Consider the following 17,030-nt stretch of genomic DNA (forward strand, 5'->3'; position numbering starts at 1 on the left):
TCCATTCTTATGGAGATGCCTCGTGGGCATACTTCCAATTTCTACTTTTCTAGGAAAACGACATATCTCCAATGATAGATCTTGTAGATGTGGACGGCATGCAGAGTTTGTTCTGGCATTGTACGGAGTCCAAAAATTTCTTACAAGCACCGACTCACAACCTCCGAGAACATTTTCCATCATTTAAAGGAGGAAAAGCCTTCTAGATTTTTGGTGTTCTGCCATCTTGTATGGCTGGATTTGACACTTTCATCATTTGGATGAGATATTGGGCACTCTAGACTATTTGGAAGGCTCGGACTCATGCTATGTTTCAACACCTTCTCCGGATTCTTATGCTTTCTTTCGTGCCAATCTTCGCGCATCTCAGCCACACAAGGGTCAACCTGAGAGAGAGAGAGAGAGAGAGAGAGAGAGAGAGAGAGAGAGTTCAGCACATGCAACAAGAAAAGAGAAGATTTTATTCAATAACAAAGCTAACTACCTGAAACCTTTGGAAATAAAAATATTGAACATCACGAAGTACTCCTGGGAAGCAAGTCTCGTCTCTTAATGAATTAAATGGAAAAATTTATCGTGGGGGCAGACATATTTGAGGCTTATCAAACCCTATTGTGTGATGTTCCAACAAATAGGACAATCGGCCTTGCTGTAATCCTTGCAAACGATCCAAGTGACCAGGTTGATTGCACTGTGTATACATTAAGGGCTTCTGATTCTAAGAGATGTGAAAAGATGGAAAGAGACTGAAGACAATTGTTTTACGGCCTCTCATTTTGTTCGGTCACTCGACAATAGCAAAACTCATAGATGCATGTCTACTAATAACTCCCTGATTTATCATGCATTACACTCCAGTCAGCTGGTTTAAAAGCCTCATTCTCTGGATTACACAACCAGCTAAGCAGCAAGTACACTCATTGAAGAGCTTGTTTGTAGCATATCTCCATTGATAGCAGAGCCCCCAAACACACCCCTTTGTTGCTGCTGTGGGGAAAGACTTGCTGCCAATATGGTATCCACCTCCTCAGAAGTCACTGAAGACTTCCGCTTGCAAGCCTCCCCCACAACATCCACAGCATACTCTACCTGAATGTTTCCTGCTTCTACTTGACCAATTGGAGAGACTAAGGCATGTGCTTCTTCAATTATAAGTGGATTGTTATCAACCGCATATAAAATCTTCTGAACGGCCATGACCACCTGTCATAAAACCCACAATTGTATCAGTAAGGTTTATCATTGCAACCATAGAAGACTTGAAATGTTATATAAACCCTTGGTTCATACATTATTAAAAGTTGCTTTGGAAAGGGTCCGTCTGTCAGCCACGTCAATTATCCAACCACTTGGAAGGGAAAATCTATACTCACAGGAAGGTTCTCAAGATCAGGATTTTGACATAGAATTTCAATATCTCTCAGTTTTCCAAAGTAAAAATCTCTTTCTTTCTCAAGATTGTCCACTGTGAGCTTCAACTCTGTAACCTGCAGGCAGATTGTCCCAGAACGGGTCATCACTAAGACCATTGTATGCAAAGCACATCCATTCCAAAACACCTCTCTCCCTCCCTCTCTCTCTCTCTCTCTCTCCAGAGAGCCGGATGTTCCCGCCCCGAGAGATCTAGACCTGCCAGCTGCAGATACAGGACATCCTCAGGTGCTATAGAGATGTACTGCCCCAGGAGGTGACATTGCTGCACTGTACACCATTCAGGAAGAGGATGAACTTTCTCTCTATTTGTATCCATGGGCTCACATAGTACGTGGGCCAGTTTTATTTGGTAGATTTTGTTTCCGGCATCCAGTTCTTTATGGATCGTATGTACTCATTTTCAGTCTCATAGACCCTTTGGGTCTTTTGCAGGTGTTTAATACAATCATTAGAGGGGGAACTAGAGAACTTAACAGTCCTCATTAGCATATATCTTTCTCTCTCGTTGCTTTGTGCACTTAAAGGAGGCCTTCGACTCTGTTCCATGATCGCGACTTTTTGCTCACCTACAGGAGTTGCATTTTCCACCAATGATGACATGAGGAGCAATGGCATAGTACGAGACTGTGATGGGGTGTGTGCGGGCACCTAGGAGCATATCTAGTGAGACTTGTAGCACTATCTAGGTACCTTTAGGTTTGAGATCTCCCTTTGTATGATTTTATCAGAATCTATCTTACTTAATAGAAGTCTCCTTTCTGCACTTTCTCCAACTATTTTTGGTATATACATTAATGAGATTTCAGATTTCATTGATAGACTTGGGGGCACAAAATCACGGCTGGCTCAGACAGTTGTACCCATCTTGGCATAGTTCTCGTATCAGATTCACATGAGCAATTAGAGACATTTGGATGCACATTAGACCTTTTGTGACGAGAGGAACCTCACAGCAAATGTTGGCAAGACCAAGATTATGATTTTTAGCACTTCACACCAGGTTGCATCCAGTCGTGTTGTTAGGACTACGTCCTCATAAACCACCCCTGGTTAAACAAATCCAAGAAACATAAAAAGGCTGGCATCTAGCTCACCACCCAAGCATAGAGCCCGTTAGGCTTACCCCTGAACTGAGGTTTGAAGCATCTAAAGACTTGGCTCCACGTGCAAAGTCCTAGTGTCCCATACCATCAAGATACACCCCTCCAATGAGCATGGAGTAGTAGGAGCTCTCCTCCAAACTGACTCAATAACTCACTTATATAGACCTAAGACCACCATAAATCAGGTGCCATAATAGCCTAAGCCTCTCAAAACTCTTAAACCTCTTGTTTAGATGCTTGATCCCATCCCTTGGTTAACCCTGTTGGGGCCTTGGAATGTAACATACCCCACCCCCACCCCCCACCCCCCCCTTGATGTCCTACACAATGAATCTAGAGAAACAACTCTTTAAACTACACATAGTTTTCCTTGTAACCTTCACCTTAGACTGTCCTTTCCATTTGATCAAATACTTAAAAATAAACATTATTCCGAGATAGTTTTGTATGCTAATCTGGAACCACCTCATATTCTAATGGAATATACCTGGTCATGTCCTCAAGGTTAGGGATCTCTTCCATCGGCACAATCTCATTGCCTTCACCTAGACGTTCTTTCAAATGACTAACATGAAACACGGGGTGGATCTTGATCTAAAAAGGTAGTACTAACCGATAAGCCACATCACTTATCTTCTTTGTGATCTGATAAGGACCACAACATCATGAAGACAGCTTGTGATGCTTGATGGTGATCATTGTCTTAGAGTCCTTCGAGACTTAAAGTAAACCCACATGCCCTCATGTAGGACCCTTCGAGTCCTTTGGTTAACATAATACTGAGCATGGCCTTGCATCACTCTTTACGGTCTCCTCTGCAACTTTCAACATATCTTGTATGTCGTGCAAGAAATCCATAATTGATTGGATTTTTACTTCTTTTAGTCCTACGGCTATGGGTGGTTTCAATTGATATCCATGCATAAGCATGAATGGGCTAACTCCGGTAGGTGTATGCTTATTGCAATTATAAGCCAACTCCATCAGAGCAGAATATTGTTTCCACTTAGATTGTCTCTTCAAGACATATGCCTTCAGCATATTCTCCATAATCTGGTTAGTTCATTACATTTGACTATCAACTTGAGAGTCGAGACTCCAGATGATCTGAAGATGGCATACTCAAGCGTGTTTCCGATTCAGAGAACACCGATTGTCAAAACTATGCAGTGAATTTGGGATTCTAATCATTCACAATCTCTTCCTGCAATTCATAGATCTTGTACAGTTGCTCTACAAAGAGCTAAGCAAATTCATGGCTCTTCACATTTGACCTAGCAGGTATAAACCTAGCTATCGTAGTCAATCGGTCCACTATGACCTAGATTGAATCATATCACCTACTAGTTTGAGATAATCCAACTACAAAATCCATGGAGACACATAGTAGATGTAACATACCTTCAGCTCAGCTGAAGAGCCTTATTGAGCTAAACACTCGGTACACTTCCACAAATACTCCACATAGGATTTCATATGCAGCCAATAAAAGAGTGGGCCAGAGATCCTTTGTATGCTCGGCTGTCCCACACTAGGTGCGTCACGAGAGTCATCCGAAATTCTGGTTCAGACATCCTTATCGTTGGGCATACATATCTTGCTATTTTTAAACAATAAACCATCTCAAATGGAATACTTCGTCAATATCTTTCTCTTACCGCACCCTTTTGAGCATCCGGAACTCAGATCTCGCAGGCTGGTATCGGCCTAAGCAGTTGCCAGATTCTACCAAAGTACAAATCATCTCGGCAATGCCCCTTGAGAGATCGATAAATGTTAGCCGATATCTCTGTGAAAGGCATAGCATTGACCTCGGGGATCTCACTAAGGGCATCCGCAACCCGATAGGTTTCCCCCTTTTGGTAATGGATGTCAGAGTCAAACTCCTGTATGAGTTTTACCCATACCGACTTCAACCTCCCAAACACATTTCAACAAATGGTGATCTGCCCATACTAAAACACAGGGCGATGCTCAGGGGAAGGAGAAGACCACCGCTCCGATGGCAGGAATGGTACATGACACTAGGTCCTCTGAGAAATCTCCTGCCTCCACCAAAAGACGGCAAAGAATGCATAATCCACGAAGCCCATGAATAGGGTGGACCTCCCGGTGAGGCTGGGGCAAACCTGGTGATGGGGGAGAAGACGATCTGCATCGCCACGGGGTCAGAGAAGCTCTGAAAGGAGCTGCAGCGAGGGGCTGGCTGTTGGCCCCTCCAGGAGGAAGGTGGAGCTTCCCTCTGTGCTGTAGGTGGGGGGCGGGCCCAAGGGAGGGGGAGGAGAGAGGTTCAGAACGTTCTTGGGGAGGGGAGGAGAGGCGGGAATGGCTCTGTAACAGGGTAGGGCTGGTCCAGCTCCTTATCCCCACTTGATGTGGGGTTGGGTGTAAGGACCTGAGGGGGAGGGGATCGGGTGATCCAGGGGTATCGAATCTTGAGGTGGTTCCACGGAGATCTCCCAGGCTAAGATCTTGAAACAGTTCGCTAATGTGATTGTTGCCTCAGGGCATGGGCCCTCGGCTGCTGCCTTGGTGGCGACGGGGTGAGCCCTAGCGTGGAGGCTGGTCCTGGGCACCTTGGCGGTTGCCCGCCACCAAGAGTTTGCCACTCCTGGGCCTGCTCCTCAGGGTGAGGTGCCACTGAAAGGAGGAGGGGTGTGTGAGGACGCGGAAGGCGCTCTGCACTTGGAGCCACAGCCTCTGGGGTGCTGCGAGCCCTAGGTGCTGCAGTGCGGCAATGGGGGCAAGTGCGGGCAAGGTGTCACATCTGGTGATATATGAAGCACAGCCCGAGAGCCCGAAGAACTCCACCCGCTCAAGAAAATGTGTGCCGTTGAGGTGGGAGATGGCCACCTGCTGGGATAAACTCTCTTGGGCGGCTACAAGTATTCGCAGCAAGGGGATCCTGGCCACCTATCTGGCACTGTGGGGAAGGGAAGGAAACTGGGAGGGTGAAGCGGGGAAGAGGGAGGGGAAGCAGATGGGGAAGGATGGGCGTCGGTGGGGTAGGCAGCGGGTAGGCAGCGGGCAGGGGCAGGAAGGGGACAGGGTGCCAAGATGGAGCGGCGCAGCTGGGGGCAGAGGATGAAGATGCGGGCAGGAAGGGGCGAATGCAGGCAGATGCACTAGGTGGCGGGAATAAAGGGTGGCGGAAGTGGAGGCTGATGAGGGCGGAGGCACAAATAGCCTCTCCCCCACTATTTTTGAGACATGGTGCTAGAATATGCACACCAAGAGGGGATACGAGGACCTTGTGTCGAGGCTGTAGTGATACTTCTCCTATTATATGCAGATTGTGTAGCCCTCGTGAACATGCTCAGTCAAAGAGGCTCCAAAACTTATCGCTGTTACAAAGCAATTCTGTACACAGTGCGCTGGTGGTCAATGTACAAAAAACCAAAGTCATGCAGGTAAAGATCATGAAAGGGCCTTCTCCCACTACTTTTTACCAAGGCCTATTAGTGGAAGTGGTAGCAATTTTAGTATCTGGGAATAAAAGTCCCATTTAATCACAAATAATAGCAAATTGCAGAACCTAGGCTAGTTGCGGGAAAAAGGGCATATTAAGCATTTGAAAACACTTGAAACCAAGCAGGCATCAAGAGCTGGTCTTTAAAGGTTTAACACTTTGGTCATACTGGTGCTACTCTATGGAGTTGAAGTTTGAGGAGGCAATATCTCGCCCTCACCTTGGATGAGTATGGAACAGATCCAAAAACATTCCCCACAAATTCCTTCAAAGTGAAACAACAGACTCCATTACTTACCAAGAGCTTTCCCATTGAAGCCCTTGGGATGGAGACGCTGATTCAAAACATATCCCCTTGAGGAGTCAACACCTCACTCTCCCCTCGGATGAACAGGTCCAAAAAAAATTCCCCACAAATTTTTTCAAAGTGAAACAACAGACCCCATTACCAACCAGGAGCTTTCCCTTTGAAGACCTTGGGATAGAGAGACTGATTCAAAACATACCCCCTTATAGACTTCTAAAGATAACATAAGAGGAGAATTGTCAGGTTCAAAAGGCTAATAAACGTAAAAACTTGAGCTCAGGATGGATGACGGCTACCTCTCATTGGTTTGCAAGATGGGAAGCCCTACATCTTCTCACCTGCCAACCATGGGATCTGCAAGAAGTTGAAGCTTTCACCAAATGGGTAAGACAGAATGGCTCCAAATACGTCCACTACAAATCAAACACCAGTCCCCTGCACAAAAATCTATTTTTTGCTGAGAGGGGTTAGGGGGCCTAGCTATTTGATAGAGCTGGTAGAACAGTACGCCATCTGCACAAAAGACAAAGCAGCATTACCCAGTTGGATTGGCTGCCTATGTCCCATTCGTGAGCATAGTCCCACATCATGAGGGAGAAACCCAAGAAGGCCCTGATTGGGTAGTTCCCTGCTTACATTGCACCACCTTCCTTTAAGGGTAGGGTTTGCAGATTTTTAGCGGCATCCGCCAAACAGATGGGACATCTTCAAGAAAAATTCCTATTGAGAAAGCCCCAAGAAGGCCCTGATTGGGTAGTTCCCTGCTTACATTGCACCACCTTCCTTTAAGGGTAGGGTTTGCAGATTTTTAGCGGCATCCGCCAAACAGATGGGACATCTTCAAGAAAAATTCCTATTGAGAAAGCCCCTAAGTGAGTCAATTATCTAACTCCAAATGCACATATCGACACGCATGCGAGTCACTTATCTAACTCCAAATGCACCTATGGATTTGGCTATTAAATAGCCCAGGAATATATGTCTACGAGTACAGATGCATTTCAATATATAATATATGCAGGAAACTGATATGCCTAGGTGTGAGTGGGTGCAAGTGCATGTGCACACTCCCTATTCAATCAAAGGTTAGACTTAGTCTGTCTCAAACCAGACCAGGTTCCACAATGCATTTCCACTTTCATGCACTAAAGGTATGGACCATTACAAAGGGATAAAATATTTTAATTCCTGCAAGTATCTGATACTCGAATTTTTCACAAACACTTAAAGATTGAAATCCCAGAGGAGTTAAATATTACCTGCTCATTCAGAATCTGCATTTGTGAAGGAGAGGACCAGTTAGAGAATGAGAGTTGTTTTGTCGGCTTGCTTCCTGTAAGGTATTAAATGAGACAAAAAAGTTAGCCTAAGAATTATCCACTGGGACAGGTATCTTGGTGTGCTTTTGTTAGGCAACCAGCTAGATGCAAGTGTTTAACAGAGAGAACATGACAGTGGTTCCTCAGTTGTATGGTATACATATGGGTGCCATGCACAAGAACAAAAAATCCAATGGAGTCTCACCCAAGCTGTTGAATGTCCTGAGAATTGTGAGACCATTCTGAGTCTTGTTCTAAAGCTAACATTGTACCCTCTTGTTAACACGAGAATCTGCAAATATATGTCCCAACAAATTCTCCAATCAAGCACCTCTTGATGAAGTACCTGCCACGCAGTGATTTTTTTGGAGAGTCTTAGCTAAGATTCCCACTCCTTTAGGGTATGCTGGCCACCTAAAAAGTGTTCAAGGGGAGGGGGGGTGCGGGCAGGGTGTGCTGCAGCATGGATGGTCGACAACAATATGGCTTTTTATCGGGAGTCAATATAAATTCTATGTAGAACTTGGGAAAAAAGCCTTGGAAAAGAGGAGAGAGGAATGAAGGAAGTGGATTGAAAAGGGCAGAGGGTCACAACCTATGGCTACAAAGTCCACGAGGGTGTAGGAGATTTATAAATTTTGTAGTGGACATGTATGTAGGAGTTAGGCTTTATTAAAGCTAGGCAAAATAGGCATTAGTTAGACGGTTTTTAAACCTTATAGCCACTTTTATAGGCACACTTGTCACACTTTACTTGGACCACTTTTGAACCTTTATTTTAGGTGTGTAACCTTTTGTTAATGCATTACTCTCACACAAAATATACTTACGTGTGAGTTTTCTTCCAGCGCCAACTCTCTCTATGTTGGTCGACTATTTGTCTTCTTCTTTTTTCTTTTTTTTTAGGACTAGCCTTAGGCCCAAGATCCTCCCATAGTTACCGTTTTTCACCGCCTGTAGGCGATGTTGCCGAAGGAAGCACCTTGCGGAGATTTGAACCCAAGACCTCTCAGTCCTAGGCAAACACCTTCACCACTTGGGCTATCACCTCCTTAGCGACTGTTTGCCTTCTTTCATTGCCTTCAGCTCTCCATTGCCCTTGCTTTCACCAACATTTAGTATCGGAGCTGGTTAGCTTTACGACTGTGATGTTGCTGCTGACTATCTTGACCAAGTGAAACGGGTGGCTAAAGAGGCAACTTGATATTCTTGAGATGCATGAGGGAGATTCTATGATAGAGCATCTCACCAAAGTCAAGGATTTGAGGGAACAACTGCTGAACATTGATGAAGTTATACCAGACAGGCAGTTTGTTACTAATACTCTGAATTCTTTGCCACCTTATCTTTGGATTTCATACACCTCTTAATCTCTCAATGAGAGGTTGTAGGGATCCAATCACTTTTGATGAGCTTGTGGGCTTGCTTTTACAAGAAGAGCAAAAACAAGAGCCAACAGTACTCATGGTGGTGAATAGGCTTTTGCAGTGAAAGGCAAAGGGAAGTCCAAGGCCGACTGTAAGAAAGTCTTCTTCTAAGGGTGAGGCTTCTAAGAAGAAGAAGGGTAAATGCCACTTTTTTCACAAGCCTGGACACTATCAATGAGTGTCATAAAAGGAAATGAGTGTCATAAAAGGATTGCTCAAGAGAAAGCCAAGAAGAAGGATTCTTGCAAGGAATTTGGTAATGTAGCTGATGCATCCGAGGCTAAGTAAGAAAATTAAGCCAACCTTGTGGATGATGATTGGGTATTTTTGGCCATCAAAGAGATCAATAATGATGCTTGTGTCTCTAGTGATGTATCTCTCAGTGCTTCTGAGAAGAGTTCTCCTATTTGGCACATAAACAGTGGTGCTATGCGTCACATAACATCTAGGAGTGATGTTTTCAGCTTTATGCAATCTATTTCAGGTCATCGGAGTGTCTATTGTGCAAATCACTCAACATACCTTGTTCAAAGGTGCCTTTGGTATGTCAGAGTGCACAGCGGAAATGAAGACAACTGCTGTAGAGAGCAAAACGCAGATGAAAGAGAGAGAGAAGCTGTGTAACTCTGCTATATACACTCAAGAAAATCCCGGATATACAACTGGGAAGTGTGGGGGGCAAGGGGCCATTTTATATGGCCCCAGGCTGCTGGTCGGCCAGTCTAAAACAGGCCGACAGCAGCAAAAGCTCACGACCAGCAAAAGAGCCAGTCGGCCAGGGCACCTGATCAGGTCGGGTAGCAAATCTACAATCGGCCGACAGCCCTCCACACCTCAGGAAAAATGGGAAAAATACATGGAAGTGAGGAAAAATGGGGAAACACCAAAAAACGGGCGGGCACACCCACAACAAAGGCCCTGGTGTAATATATAGACAGGAGATGACTGCTAACACCCCCTCTCAGCTCCTGGATGTGGAACCAACCCTAGTGAGCTGGAGTGCCACCGGAGCATAGCCTGAGGTAGAGACTTCGTGAAGAGGTCCGCCGCATTGTCCTCCGTCGAACAATAAAGAAGCAAGATGTCACCAGCCAAGATCTTCTCACGAACAAAGTGATATTGTATCTCTATATGCTTGGTCCGGGCCTGGAAGACCGGGTTCCAAGCAATAGAGATTCCTCCTTTGTCAACCCGAAGAGTTCTTATCTGCAAGCCAGACTCTTTCTCCACCATCACATGCCACTCCTTGAACTGAGCAAAAGCTTGGTCCTCTGGGATAGGAAATAAACCCAAGTGAATATGCTATAATCGTCAACAAGCAGCATAAAATACAAAGAACCTCCCAAGGATGGCGTATGCATAGGTCCACACAAGTCAGTGTGTACCAACTCCAAAACTTTTGAAACCCGCCTGGAAGCCTGCTTCGGAAAAGATTCCCTGTGCTGCTTACCACGAATGCAAGAACTACAGCATCCCTCTTGCTGCCAACATCTGGCAAGCCAACCACCATCTGGTCCCGGAAAGCCCGCCGCAGTGCATCCACTTTCAAGTGGCCAAACCGAAAGTGCCACAAGTCACCAATCTGAGAGCCTGCAAGAGAGAAGAGTGCTAAGAGTTTGTATATACCGTTTTCCACTCCGCCTTCCCAAACAACCTGGCCTGTTTCTCTGGCCTGTAGAGCAACAGAATGCTCCTCAAACTCCACCCGGAAGCCCATGCACTGACAACCAACAAATGAAAACCAAGGGCGGGGACGTAAAGAACACGAGAGGAATGCTTCCCCCCTCTGCCATCGGGAATGATCTCCATCCTGCCCTCACTATGAATCGGTATGGTGGAATTGTCGCCAATGAAAATGTGACCTGACTGCTGTTTAAGATCCTGTAAAAACTCACGGGAAGGAGTCATGTACCTGGAAGCACCGCTATCAAGAATCCACTCCCAAGTATCCCTGGCGGTGAAGCCAACTGCCTCCTCGGTTGAAGAAGATGAAGCATCTGTGTCCAAAATCTCCAAGTGCACAAAGGCTGGAGTCTTTCCGGCTGAGGCTGAAGAATCAGCACTATTCCCGTTATTCCGCTTGGGACACTTCCTCCAATAGTGGCCTTTCTCACCACAATCGTTACAGGTCTGCTCGGCCTTCAGTTTCTCACGGTCGGAATCGGGCTTCTTCTCAGAAGACTTCTCCAACGAAGACTTCCCTTTGCCCTTGTTGTTGTTACGGCCTTTTGATCGTTGGCCAATCAAGGCCTTAGAACCTCCGCCCTGTGGAGGGTTCGTAAATCGCTCTTCCTGGTCCAAGACCATTGGCACAAGCTCCTCCCACGTGATGGTGCTGAGCCTACCACAGGTGATCAAAGAGGAGTAAAATGCTGAGTACTGAGAGGTCAAATGGCACAACAACGTGATGGCCATATCCTTTGACGATATCTCTTTCCCTGCCTAGAGAACCTCCTGCTAAAGAGCCTGAAACTTGTTGATGTGCCTCCGCATCATCGACGACTTTGCTAGATTCATCACCTGCATCTGAACTTCCAAGGAGATCCTCTTCATGGGTGATACCCTATTGTACGGAGAAGCCAAATGCTGCCAAATCCCTCTAGCCAGCGTCATATGCTTTATGTGATTGATCACATGTGGTGTGCAATTTAGGAAGATGAAAGAATAGACGCGGGCATTGACACGATCCCATAATTGTGCCTGAGCTTCTCGTTCCTTCTGTATAGAGGGTAACTCCCCGTCTTCCAACTCCGGCCATGGAACACCAACAACAATGAAATCAGCCAAGTCATAAGACTCCAAAACGGACTCCATCATTACCTTCCATATTGCATAGTTGTTCCTGTCCGACTGTTGGTCCACCAGGAACGTGGGGCGTGTTGGGATCTTACATTGCTTCTCAACCATCTCAAGCAAGTCTTCCATCTCAAGGGTTCACAAGGTCTTGTGAAGGGAGGGTGTGTCAGAATATGCAACGGAGATGATGACAAAATCTGAGAACACGAGCAAGTGCACTGCAAAAAAACACAGCAATGGAGAAGGAGAGAGAGAGGCATGTAACTTTGCTCTATATACATAAGAAAATTCCGAATAACTGATACAACAAGTGGGGGGCCATGGGGCCATTTTATATGGCCCCACATGTGCAGTCGGCCAAGCAGTAGGACAGCCGACAGCAAGCTGAAGGCCCACGACCAGCACCAGCTTCAATCGGCCAGCCCCAGAGAGTCGGCCCTCACACGTGTGGATTCGGCCAGCATCTGCACCAAGTCGGCTAGCTACAGCAGACTATCTGGGGGCAACAGACTCAGTCGGCCACCATAAGGATCAGCCAAGAGCCAAAAGACAGCCTCCCACATCTGGTAAAAAATAGGAAAAAAATAGGAAAAAATATGGAGAGTGGGGAAAAATGAGAAAACACCTAATCCGAGCGGGAACAGCCACAACAGAGGCCCTGGTGTAAATGTACAAACAGGAGATGACTGCTAACACCTGGATCCGTCGAACAGAACTCTAGCAAGATGTCATCAACAACGATCTTTTCACGAACAAAATGCCTCTGGATGACCGTGGGTTCCACCAATGGAAACCCAATCCTGCCAAGCAACCTCTTCAACCTCACCAGCTCGCAAGCAGCACCACAAGCAGCCCGGTACTCTGCCTCTGTCGACGACAAGGCAAAAGACAACTGCCTCTTACCGCTCCATAAAAATGTTCCTAAGCCAAGGGAAAAACTGTAGCCTGATGTCAAGATCCTCATGTCTGGCTCTCCTCCCCAATCTAAGTCACTCCATTCGTAGAGTCTGACTCCATCCATCAATTTCCCTCCTATGTAAAAGAGTCCAAGATCCTTCGAATGCTGCAGAAACCACAAGATACGCAATCCTGCCTCCCAAAGAGTCCTCTGCAAACATGAGCTCAACAGCCTCATCAGGAAGCTCCCGTCCAATCTAGTATGCATCAACCAAATCAATGAACCATTCTGCTTCCGAGTCAAAGAGGCATCATACTGCTCACAAGGATCAACAGCTGTTACGGTGGGATGCCAAGTCCTGGAAACCTGATGAAGACCATTCAAGGCCTTCGTAAACCTGTAAACCACCCCCTCTGAATCCGGAACCACAAAGCCTGGAGAATGTGCAACATCCACCTCCACCTGCAAGTAATCAACTGCCACCTGCCTGGCCTTCCAGTAGGTCCCCATGGAAAGAACTTCCTCATCTATAGGAGTTTCTTTGTCCCGAATGCTACGAGACATCAGAGCATAAGTTACCTGTAAAGTTTCCTCTGACTGACGAACTACCAACATCTGTACTGGAAAGTTCCTGCCAACTGCTGCCATCAACTGACAAGCCATCCACCATCTGGTCCGGGAAAGCCTGCACCTGCAGCGTATCCACACTTAAGTGGCCATTACCAGACTGCCACTCATCACAAAACTGAGGACCTCGGAGAGAGTGCTAAAAGTTTGTAAACTCCATTCTCCACTCCGCCTTCCCAAACTACTTGGCATGTTGCCTTGTCCCGAAGAGCAACAAAATGCTCATCAAACTCCACCCGTACACCAGTCTTGCAAACCTGATGCACTGACAACAGATGAAAACCAAGTGACGGAACATACAACACCTGGGAGGTTCCCCCCTCTGCCATCGAGAACTATCTCCAACCTGTCCTCACTATGAACTGGCAACAGATGAAAACCTGATGCACTGACAACAGATGAAAACCAAGTGACGGAACATACAACACTTGGGAGGAATGCTTCCCCCTTTTGCCATCGAGAACTATCTCCAACCTGTCCTCACTATGAACTGGGATAGTGGATGTATCCCCAGTAAGAATGTGACCAGAATAACTGCAGAGATCCTGTAAAGCCGGTCATGTGCCTGGAAGCACCACTGTCGAGATTCCACTCCCGAGTATCCATAGCAAAGAGTCCTCCAACCTCCTCCCTGCACAAAGAAGATGAAACATCGGTGTCCATAACCTCCAGGTGCACAAAAGCTGGAGTCTTCACGGTTGCTGCTGAGGATTCGGCACCCTTCTCGGTGCTCCACTTGGGACACTGCCTCCAATAGTGGCCTCTCGCCACAATCATTACCGGTCCTCTCTGCCTTCAGTTTCTCACGGTCTGCGTCGGACATCTTCTCAAAAGACTTCTCCGATGAAGCCTTCCCTTTGCCCTTGTTGTAACGGCTTTTCGACCGTTGGCTAGTTAAGGCCTCCGAACCTCCGCCCTATGGAGGGTTCGTGAATCTTTCCTCCTGGTCCAAAACCATGGGCACAAGCTCCTCCCATGTGATGGTGCTGAGCTTGCCACTGGAAATCAAAGAAGAGTAAAATGCTGAGTACTAAGAGGGCGAATGTGACAACAACGTTATGGCCATATCCTCGGATGATATCTCTTTCCCAGCCTGGAGAACTTCCTGCTGAAGAGCCTGCAGCTTGTTGATGTGCTCCCGCATCGTCGACGACTTCTCAGGATTCATCACCCGCATCTGTACTTCCAAGGAAATCCTCTTCATGGGAAATACCCTGTTATAGAGAGAGGCCAAATGCTGCCATATACGTCTGGCCAGCATCATATGCTTGATATGATTGATTACCTGCGGTGTACAGTTGAGGAAAATGAAAGAACGGACCCTGGCACTGACACGATCCCATAACTGTGCCTGTGCCTCGCGTTCCTTCCGAATCGAGGGTAACTCCCCTTCCTCTACCTCCGGCCGTGGAACCCCAACAACAACGAAATCAGCAAGGTCATAAGACTCCAGAACAGATTCCATCATTACCTTCCATATGCCGTAGTTGTTCCCGTCCAACTGACGGTCCACTAGGAACATGGGGAGTGTCGGGATCTTCACATGCCTCTCAGCCATCTCAAGTAAATCTGCCATTGCGGGGATGTAACTAAAAAGGGTGGGTGGGTGGGAAAAAAGAAGAACTTAAACCTACAAGTGGCTGTCCAGCAAATCAGCCCGTCTTCCTCTTGCTTCTCCTCTTCCCGAATGGTCCAAAACAGTCGTCCACCAATCAGCAACAAAACAGCCCCCTCCTTGCTCACACAGTTCCCAAGATTTATCAAGAGCCTAGAGCTCTGATACCATGCCAAAATATGCAGCGGAGATGATGACAAAATCTGAGAACACAAGAGCAAGTGCACTGCAGAAAAACACAGCAATGGAGAAGGACAGAGAGGCGTGTAACTCTGCTCTCTATATACACAAGAAAATCTTGAATAACTGATACAACAAGTGGGGGCCCATGGGGCCATTTTATATGGCCCTCACATGTGCAATCGGCCAGTAGTAGGACAGCCAACATCAAGCTGAAGGCCCACGACCAGCACCAGCTCCAGTTGGCCAGCCCCAGACAGTCGGCCCTCACACGTGTGGAGTCGACCAGCTACAGCAGACTATCTGGGGGCAGCAGACTCAGTCGGCCACCATAAGGATCAGCCAAGAGCCAAAAAACAGCCTCCCACATCTGGGAAAAAATAGGGAAAAATATGGAGAGTGGGGAAAAATGAGAAAACACCTAATCCGGGCGGGCACACCCACAACAAAGGCCCTGGTGTAAATGTACAGACAGGAGATGACTGCTAACAGGTGGGTGGGAAAAAAGAAGAAGAAGAGGCTGCAAAAAATATGCAAGGTGGCTATCCAACAGTGATGGCCGCCTTCTACCCGATCTCCAAGTCTCAAACAGCCCAAACAATCTCCAATCAGTAAACCCTCGACGTCCCACTATCACTAAGCTTCAAGCCACTTGGGGCTCTGGTACCATGTCAGAATGCACAGCGGAAATGAAGACAACTACTATAGAGAGCAAAACACAGATGAAAGAGAGAGAGAGAAGCTGTGTAACTCTGCTATAAACACTCAAGAAAATCCCAGATATACAACTGGGAAGTGTGGGGGGCAAGGGGCCATTTTATATGGCCCCAGGCAGCTGGTCGACCAATCTAAAACACGCCGACAGCAGCAAAAGCTCACGACCAGCAAAAGAGCCAGTCGGCCAGGGCACCTGATCAGGTCGAGTAGCAAATATACAGTCGGCCAGAACAGAAGTCAGCCGACAATCCTCCACACCTCAGGAAAAATGGAAAAAATACATGGAAGTGAGGAAAAATGGTGAAACACCAAAAACAGGCGGACAGAGGCCCTAGTGTAATATACAAACAGGAGATGATTGCTAAAATGGTATTGGCCAATGGGAAGCAAAGTTGCATGAACGATGTGTTGTTTGTGCCAGGCATAAATGTTAAGCTTTTAGCTTAATTAAATATTCTTAAACATAATTAAAGATATTAATACTTAAATACGTGAGTAAAATTGAGTAAATATAAGGCAAAGAGTGGAAAGCTATATTGTGTTGAGACTTCTGATGTTGCTGTCATTAGGCCATTTATGCTTGTGGTGAAGCTCGTACTATGAAATATTGAAAAAGTTTCCTCTATTGTCCTATTGTCGTGCTTTAAATGCTAAATCCCAAGTTGTAGCATCATTCTTCTTTGTCTGCTTCCAAATGTTGGGCTTAAAATTGACTCGGCTATGTTGCGGTGTAGAAGAATCTAAAGGTTCAACCATGATTCTTTCGATGATATGAATAAAAGTAGTAAAGTACTCATCCAATTTGTTAGAAGAATGTATGAGAAATTCTTTGGAATGTTGAAAACATTATCCTCTTACTTGATGTCAATTGTGTTATCCCATGTAGTAAGGTTGAAACAAGCGTTATATCCGCTTTGGTAATCTCTGTGCCTTCAAAGAAGTCCATCGTTGGGGTGACTCATCATGTTGAGATAAAGAATCCAAGGACTTGTCAATATCATCTTCATGTTCTTCTAAAGTCATGCTGGAAGAATCGTCAATGTTATCATCAAGTGACTTAATAAAGTTTGCCATAGATTGTGTCAAGGTTAGGAGAGCCAACTTTAGTTCCACAAATCTGTTCCATGTCTATATGTGA

General features: G+C 46.2%; 1 protein-coding gene across 5 annotated transcripts in view; it reads right to left on the reverse strand.

The window, feature by feature from the left end:
• Positions 1–526: 526 nt before the first annotated feature.
• The window catches only part of LOC147619794 (microtubule-associated protein RP/EB family member 1A-like), a 55,380-nt gene continuing 38,876 nt past the window's right edge, over positions 527–17,030 (reverse strand). For all 5 annotated transcript variants that reach the window (XM_086825631.1, XM_086825632.1, XM_086825630.1 and 2 more), the window contains 3 exons: positions 7,573–7,646; positions 1,374–1,487; positions 527–1,203 (listed from right to left, as the gene is read on the reverse strand). In XM_086825631.1, coding sequence (XP_086681757.1) covers positions 901–1,203; positions 1,374–1,487; positions 7,573–7,646 — 491 coding nt within the window. In that variant the 3' untranslated portion in view covers positions 527–900. The remainder of the gene's footprint in view (positions 1,204–1,373; positions 1,488–7,572; positions 7,647–17,030) is intronic.

Source organism: Cibotium barometz, chromosome 32 (assembly GCF_041138505.1).
Source record: "Cibotium barometz isolate CiBa-2024 chromosome 32, ASM4113850v1, whole genome shotgun sequence".
NCBI lineage: Eukaryota > Viridiplantae > Streptophyta > Polypodiopsida > Cyatheales > Cibotiaceae > Cibotium > Cibotium barometz.